At 40.4% G+C, this 8,937-nt stretch overlaps 1 protein-coding gene across 1 annotated transcript in view; it reads left to right on the forward strand.

The window, feature by feature from the left end:
* Positions 1 to 201: 201 nt before the first annotated feature.
* The window catches only part of LOC137984830 (uncharacterized), a 23,365-nt gene continuing 14,629 nt past the window's right edge, over positions 202 to 8,937 (forward strand). Inside the window, exons 1-2 of the mRNA XM_068832135.1 lie at positions 202 to 383; positions 6,583 to 7,581. Of these exons, the coding sequence (XP_068688236.1) occupies positions 6,591 to 7,581 (991 nt within the window). The 5' untranslated portion in view covers positions 202 to 383; positions 6,583 to 6,590. The remainder of the gene's footprint in view (positions 384 to 6,582; positions 7,582 to 8,937) is intronic.

Consider the following 8,937-nt stretch of genomic DNA (forward strand, 5'->3'; position numbering starts at 1 on the left):
TTGGTGCATTCATGTTAGCAGGAGGAGTGAGCAGGCGCCGTAATGTTTCAAATGGCTATTTTTTGGCTATAAGAACCCTACGGTGCATTTTCTCCTTCATAGAGTTTCCAGCCTCGGGTCATATGCAGACATAAGATCCGAGGCTCTGGTGACGAGAATGCTTGAAAACGCGCCCTCAATAGAACCTGCGGACAACCGAAAAGGACTGGATCTAATTATTCTTTCTCCTGGATCCGTCCTTTTTAAGACTGTCAATTCTTGAGCTTTCACAGGAAATTCAGGGTTACATTTGCAGATACGCTGACGTTGGTTTTGCATAACAGAAGAAAATTCCCTTTGTGATATCTAAGTCGCTGTTTTGATCACATAGTTACACGTTGAAGGTATGGCTATATGGGGGATTGTGTACGTTTTATCTTCGCATCTTGAACGATTATATGCTGTAGGTTGTCATTGGTATGCATGCTCGAAGTAAGGCTCAATACCTTCAAATAATTGGAAATTTAGTACCCTAATTTGGCTTGTTTTTGGCAGTATTTTGAGGTGAGACAGGGCGCATCAGTCCCCAATGAATCACAATTGGTCCATACGGCACAAAACTTCGAAAACTACGAAATTCATTATTTGTTCGCATTTCAATTTTAATGTATTTAATATGCTCAAGCTTGCTTGTTTCGTGATTATCTTTTGTTGTGACTTCTTCAAAAGTGTAAAAGTGCACAAATGGAGAAGAACTCTTTTTATTAGCTACCTGTGAGCCAAAAGTTGAGAGGAATCATCAGTTTAATAGCGACTAGGCGCCAGATAACATGTCGAGTATACGCATGATTAATTAACGTTTGCAAGGAGCTTCAAACAGAAAACTGGCAGTAATTTCACAGACTATCAAAAACACATTGCCCTTGCCGTACAAACAGTCGTTAAATTGTTTTACTTATTTATTTCCGTCGATTTTTGGCTTGAATTGTAGTTGTGGGACTTTGTCAGTGTTTACAAAACTTTTCAGGAGCAATCAGCTATGTCAATGTTTTTCCCTTTGCGTTGAACAGCAAGATGATTTGAATTGCAAATCAAAATTCCTTCAATCCATATCTCTAGATTTGAAAATAAGAGGCCATCATTTACTTAAGAGAGGTATGATTCTGAAATCGAAAGGGTAATAAATTTAAACAAGACTAGTGCACGATCACAGTGATATGTGTGCCGCCACGCTAATCGCAGAACACCATGGTTAAAAAAATACGGTAACCTATCGATGCGAGAAATTTTGCTTTTTGTGTCGTCATTTTACCACCGCCCGTCCGTGTAACTTCAACTTTTCATGTAAATGCTTCATTGCTGGAACCCGGGTTTTTTGGTGGGAAGTTGCATGGGCTGGAACCCGCGTTTTTTCGGCGGGAAGTTGCACGGCCAGCGTACTACATATGACTCAGTAGGTTCAAGTGGCAATTGTCCCTCCACATTGCAAGGACTAAATTGCCGAAATGCAGCGAAATCTGAGGCAGTAAATGTTTACCCCGGTAAAAAATGACGTATTACCCTCTTTTCGTTGGTGACCCGGGGATCATCAGTCCTGATGCGGCTTCTGACTCTATTTTGTGCCATGACTTTTAACTCACGCTACTAAGTCCTCTCTCCACAAGTTCTAACATCCTTGTGCGCCTCTAAGTGTGTCGGGATTTCCCTCTCTTACGTTTCCCCTGCGCGTTCCGCTCCAGGGCTGTCTTGGCCATGTTACAGGTTCTTTAAATTTAAATTCAGGTTAAAATGAATTCAACCAAGGTTATAATTATTCTAACCTAGGATGAAATTGAAAGTAGTAAACATAAAAAAAAATCCATGAGTTTAGTTATTAGCAGTTAGGTGTAATTGGTAGGTAAACAGGTCACAGGTCATTGTTTTACCAATACAGAAAGTATACTAAACGTTCAAAAAAGCTAACGTTTTGTTTAGGCCTCCGCGCACCGGTGGCTCAATTGGTTGAGCACCGGGCTGCCATGCGGAAGGGCGTGAGTTCAACTCCGGCCAGACCAACACTCAGGGTCTTTAAATAACTGAGAAGAAAGTGCTGCCTTTGTAATTACATCCGCAAATGGTTAGACTTTCAAGTCTTCTCGGATAAGGACGATAAGCCGGAGGTCCCGTCTCACAAATAACTTTCATGTTCATTAGTTCCCTGTGGGACGTTAAAGAGCCCACACACTATTCGAAAAGAGTAGGGGATGAAGTTCCCGGTGTTGTGGCTGTCCTCTGCGTGTATATGAGTGGGTGGGTATAGCAGGTCCACATCAGCTGAATAGCTTCCAAAACTTCAACCTGCTTAAAACAAATAAATAACAAACAAACAAACAAACAAGGTTAGCTTTTATGCTTGTTTAGGATACACTCTGTATTAGTAAAACAATGACCTGTGACCTGTAAAAAATACCAGCCGAAGTTTTTCATGAGTTATAAGGGGCCGATTACATGAGCCGGGCTGGTCGAGTACTTTGAGTAATGGTCTTCAACGTGATGGGAATCCAGTCATGCTTCTTAGAACAGTTTCAGGTTAAAAATCAATCAGATATAGTTGCACACTGGAAAAAGAAAAACCTGATGCTTGAATTGGGTGACTTGCAGTGACCAGTAATGCTGCCTTGTTCCTGGTGTAGTTTGCGTAGCGAGGTAAATTAACTTAATTGTAACTTGCTGGGAAATTCCGCTTTAAGACATTTGTACATATTTCTCTGTTTTGTCTCTGTCATGGTGACATGGATCGACCTTCGCTTCGAGGGACTGTCAACTTAACATAACATACATAACATATTTATTCAAGATAGAGGAACAAAAACAATACAAAACATCTTGAAAAGGAAAACTGAAGGTTGACCCTATAATGTTTCCCCAAAATAAAAGATAAAAACCGGTATAAACTATATGCAATAAAAATCCTTTAAGAGTGAACTATTTACAAGTGGTAAAATTAAATAACTGATGATCAATAAGAACAATGAAAAGAATATTTATATGGATTACACTTGGCAGGTTTAAACGGATGGTTAGTGCGGGTTGAATTGCACATAGTGAATTCAAAAAGAACTTACTTTTGCCCGGTAATTTAGGTGAATATGCTTCAGAGAGTATTTTTTGTAATTCCCTTTTCGGAACGGCATTTTTGTTGTCACTGTTGACGATCAAGAGTCCATCTCTTGCAGACAATTTTCGCTTTCATTTAGCATTTTCGCTCAGATGGCGGATGATAAACTCTATTTTTCCAAGTCTCACATCGTGTCATTTACGCATGTGCGAAATTGTAGTTACCGCGGAGGCTTAGAAATAGCTTAAAGTTTTTGGTAAAAAAATTGTACAACGGAAATTCAGTTGTTAACCCAATGGCATAGGAGTAAATGCAGAGGACACGTAATCAGAACGTACGATGATGCGAGGTTCGAATCTCAGGAGTGGCAGGTAAGAGAGGTAATGTAAATGGCAAAGCTTGTAAGTAACAACAAAAGAAGAGGAAAATGAGAGAGATATGGAAGAAGGCATAAGGAAGCAGAGAAATGTAGGGATGGAATAATGATTTCATTTATTGCTTCCTTTTTTAACCCCCCCCCCCCCCCTCTCCCCCCTAAAAATCTAGGCCCCGTTTTTACATCCCCAAAAAAGGGAAAACCCATTTTAGACAGTTGCTAATAAACTGGTTGAAACATTTTAACCTAGGTGAATTTGTTTTCAAACTAGTTTAAAACAAAATGACCTACTGTAGGTTGAAATCATTTTAACTCGAACTTAATTTTAACCTGTAACAGCCGCGTATGCATCTGCCAGTGGTCTCCTCAGTGCGTAGCCAGTCCTGATCATCCCCACGTTTGTTCTATTGTTGCTATTTTAACATATCTTTCCGTGATCAAATTTAAAAATATCAAAGACTGCTTCTTCGCGTGAATGGACCGAAGTTGGAATGACGGTCTTCTTTTAGTCCACTATTGAGAAGACTTTTATTAATGAACTACATTTGTTGCTTTCACCGCCTTCTTTTCATTTGAAGTCAAACTGGATGGAAACTTGAGAAAAATTGGTTTGATTTTCATTCGCAGATTTGCTCTTTCGATACTGTCTTTCCCTCTTTTTCGTATACGCAAACTCGAGAACTGAGTTTGAAAAAGTCAAGCGATTGTAGATTGCAGTACTAGTAGTACCACTATAAGAGGAATAGTTCTCAGTTGTGAGCACGCGCACTGGATTTAGAGGTCGAATATTTTTCAAGTGCACATGCTCGGAACGAAAACTTGTGTCGTACTCAAATCTAATCGATACTGTTGTTTTGCATGACCTAAGGTGCAATTACCAACTGAAGGAAGTAGTTCAATTGAATATGAGAAATTACTGCCAAATCGTTGTTGTTGTAACGCTGTCACTCGACCCTTACTGCATACAACTCCTGGCCCCAGTTGTTCAAATGATGGATAGTGCTATCCGCCGGATAAATTACTATCCACTGGACAACTCAATCGGTTTTGCTAGTGTTTATCCGCTGGATAGTGATTTATCCGGTGGATAGCACCGTATCCATCGTTTGAACAACTAGGGCCTGGTTGTTAAATTAAAGTGAGGGAATTCTTGCTCTAACAAGATAGTCTTTTATAGACTTGTCCTTTCGATAAGCAGCCTTTGGGGATTTGGGAATATTCGCGCGAGATTGTGGCTGCCCGCTATAAGGTGCCAGTGTTTAATTAAGATCTTTTCAAGATTCGGTGTACCAGGATTGAATGTGGTGATGAAAGGAATAATTTTCTTGGATGTTTTGAGATTCTTTTGTAAAGCTGTATTGCGCATTGAGAATTTTATTTCGGTTAAGATATCCTCCGCTAAGCATTTGGGGTAGCGAGTTAAGAATTGTTTCTTTCTTTACTCAAAGGATTCTTTAACCGAGTTCGTTCTTAGTAAGCGCAAAGCTTCTCCTTTTACAAAGCTCTTCTTGACGCTGAGAGGGTGGCATGAGGAGAAGTGCGTGTATTGGAATGTTTCCGTCGGCCTAAAATGTATCATGCAGGATTTTTTCAGTAATGAACCTTCGACCTTTAAAAACTTCGAAACTGATCTAGATAAAAATCATTAAAAACTGAATTTTCGACTGCAACTGCGGTCTTCATCAGAGTGTCTAAAATATGCTATTCGAGAGTAATATGCTAAAACTAAAATAAGAAGTTACTTTATCCCCTAGGGCTTCAATAATGTCTTATAGACAGAAGGGAATGGCTTCCGCTAGTTCACCGCATTTTTGTCTATTGTGGACTGCCATGATTCCAAAAAGATTCTTTTGTGCCAATTATTGACATTCTTTTCTAAAATTTCCACATAGCCAGTGTCAATGTCATAGTCAGTGGTTTCGGCGTGATCTTTTATTGCCGACTCTTTGTTATTATTAGTTCCTGGTTTATGCTCCCCGCCACGTGAATTCCATGATCTCTTTGTTTCCCCAATGTATGTGAAATCACACGACCGGCATTTAACCTTGTACACAATGCCTTTTGTTTTCGTTTCTTTTGGGCGATCCTTTGGTTTCCTAAAATAATGGGCGAGTGTTAAAATAGGTTTGAAAGCAGTTTTTATGTTCGCTTTGTTAAGCACATTTCTGACTTGTTCTGAAACGGAAGCCATTCCCTTCTGTCTATAAGACATTATTGAAGCCCTAGGGGATAAAGTAACTTCTTATTTTAGTTTTAGCATATTACTCTCGAACAGCATATTTTAGTCACTCTGATGAAGACCGCAGTTGCAGTCGAAAATTTAGTTTTTAATAATTCTTATCTAGATCAGTTTCAACGTTTTTATAAACACCTTTTATCATATAATGGATACTGATCACCCATCAAGTATTTCAAAACTTCGGTATCAAGGAAAACAATCTTTTCGGATGACATTTCCAGGCCCGTAACCAGGGAGGTGCACAGGGTACGTTCGCCCCCCCCCCCCCCCCTTCCCCACCACAAGCCCCAACGGTCCGCATTTTGATAAGGAGTGCAGTCGGTTCATTACTGCAAAAATCCTGGACTTACAAACACATTTTAGGCCGACGGAAACATTCCAATACACGAACTTCGACTCATGTCTCCCTCTCAGCGTTAAGAAGAGCTTTGTAAAAGGAAAATCTTTGCTCTTACTAAGAACGAACTCGGTTAAAAAATTCTTTGAGTAAAGAAAAAAGCAATTCTGAACTCGCCTTTTAGAACGAGGCTACCCCAAAAGCTTCGCCGAGGATATCTTAACCGAAATAAAATTCTCAATGCGCAATACGGCTTTACAAAAGAAACTCAAAACATCCAAGAAAATTATTCCTTTCATCACCACTTTCAATCCTGGCACCTTATAGCAGGCAGCCACAATCTCGCGCGAATATTCCCAAATCCCCCAAAGGTTGCCTATCGGAAGGACAAGTCTCTAAAAGACTATCTTGTTAGAGCAAGAATTCCTTTACTTTAATTTAACAACCAGGAGTTAAATGCGTCAAGGGTCTGGTGACAGCGTTACAACAAATCAAGATGTGCTGTTAAAGGTCGACCCAAGCAAAATTTAGTATTGTTTGTTGCCTTTTTGTAGTTAAGGAAATGGCATCTTCCAGCTCTTCTGCGGAAACGCTTGCACAACTGGCTAAGCCTGAGTACAGAAATTGGCTTGCTCTTGGTCATGCCTTAACGACAGAACTTCGTCATGGTCTGCAATCATTCATCAAGAGAGAAACAGAGACTTTTTATAAGAATGTCACTACAAGCTTGGCACATGCTGCACCTTGTACCTGTGGTTTTGTCGCGAAAAGAAGACCAAACCAGTATCACGACATGATTACATGTGACTGGGCCAAAATTCTTCGAGCTTATCACGATAAATTCCAACCAAATTGGAAACAAAGTGATTCCAGCAAGTGGCTTGATCCTGCCTTGGGCCCGTGGGAGATAGCTAAACTCTACCTTCCTGATTTGGGAGGTCATGCCGTGACGAGCGCGGAAGACATGGACATCACTACTATGTTGAACCTCATATTCTGGTGCACACACTTCGCCGTTCCACGACACTTGGTCAAGGATGTCCGAGAGATCCGTAACAAAAAGTGGGCACACGTGACCTCATTAGAATTGAGCGATGCTGACAAGAAAATTGCTTTTGACGCAATTGAAAATCTTCTGAGGGATCCCAACTTAGCCCACGAACCTGATGCTCAGAACGCCCTCAAGGAAATTGTTAAACTCAAAAGTGTTTCGGACCTGCACAGCATGGAGGCAAAAGTGTTGGCCGACTTCAAAGAAATAATTCGAAAAGATCTACACAGTATTAATGCCGAACTGGCATTAAATAAAGAACTGCGAACTGAACTGAAAAACGAACAAGAAATCATTAAGAAAGCATTGGAAGGAATGAATCCGAATCCTTCATGGCGTGTATGTTACTATTTGAAGGCAATGAAATTTGTGATTGGAGATGTATTTTGGAGCCTGTCAGGAAACGTGAAAGGTGTAAGGAAGAAGCACGTTTTTACATGGTTGATGTTACTGTTGTTCTGTCACTGTCACCTCGTTTTAGATGACTCTTCACTTAAGGGCGGTAAGTGAAAAAACCCGTATAGTGAATGAAGATTTCCTGTTTTAAGTAAGACCAGTAAGCATAAATAACCCGGGAGCTCCGCTTTTACGCTTGGCTAAATCTATATATTAGCAGTGTCGATTGCAAGTGACCCCTAAGACCCAGGTCAAACGCTGTACTTCACATGAGCCGAACTTAATTACGCTGTGGGTAGACCTAAATTCACCTGTTGGGTCAAACCGCCGAACTCAGTTGGGCAGAACTTATAAGCAAAAAATGCAATAACGGTCTTTTTGGTCAGCGACTTCCTTAAACAAATTAGAAAATGACATCGATCGTTTCTTCGCGAAAGCACTTTCTTCTTTATCCTGGCTGCCAGAGGATTTTTTTCCAAGGTCCCAGACAACGCTGTACGTGTCGAAGGCAAAGACCAAGGACGGTATTTTTTTTTTCAGTCCTTGGTCATTGCCTCCAACTCGAGTAGCACTCTCTCGAACCTTTAAAAAATACTACTAGCACCCAGGGTATTTCTGCTTCACAAAATGCTAAAAATTCTCGAAGACTAAGATCGTCGATGAAAAAGTTAATTTTGCTGCTGCAGAGAAAACGACAGCAGTTGGTTAACTTGGTCCTCGTACTGGCTCTTTTGGTGTTTTTTCGGAATGAAATGACTACGCCTGCTTTTTGTTCGACGTTTGTAACGACACACTGGATGGATGGAAGAAGTTTTGAAAGACTATTCGGATGCTAGATTTAAGAAGACGTTCAGGATTTTTACGGCAACGTTTACACACATCCTTGGCAGATCGCAACTCCTTTAAAATTTGGTCATAGATTTGACTATTTCGCTGGAATTTTGTATTATGAAATATCAACTTTATGTCAGTGAAAATGAGTCGATCAAGACCTGTGATGGCTCATGTTCCCAGAAAAGAAATATATTTTGTAAGGCTTCGTTAGTTTTACTATGTGATGTTGTAATTACCAGGTATTTTAGGCGTGCTCGTAAGGTGTCTCAAGCGGCTAGTAGGGTATTTAAGGTTGTTAGGATATGCAAGAGCCATTCGAGACATCTCTGTCGACCCCAATTTTTAGCTATGTTGGAAACACATGACGTCTCTGTCAAACGCTCAAACCTTGCAGTTGCTTTCGTAACTCTTGGACGTCAAATTTGACCAAAAGTTTGTCGCGTTTAAGGGCGATCTCGAGGAGAAAGAAGTTGCCCCTCAATTGCAACTTTAGTTAAAAATGGAATCCAAGGCTTCCAATTCGTTCAATTTCAAAGGAAACAAAGTCCAGTACGAGTTAAACATCTCTTTGCACGACTTAGTGGACGGAGCCGTTAATGACATCTCCAAAGGAAACCATTCAGCAGCG

The sequence above is a fragment of the Montipora foliosa genome, chromosome 2, assembly GCF_036669935.1.
Source record: "Montipora foliosa isolate CH-2021 chromosome 2, ASM3666993v2, whole genome shotgun sequence".
In the NCBI taxonomy this organism is placed as follows: domain Eukaryota; kingdom Metazoa; phylum Cnidaria; class Anthozoa; order Scleractinia; family Acroporidae; genus Montipora; species Montipora foliosa.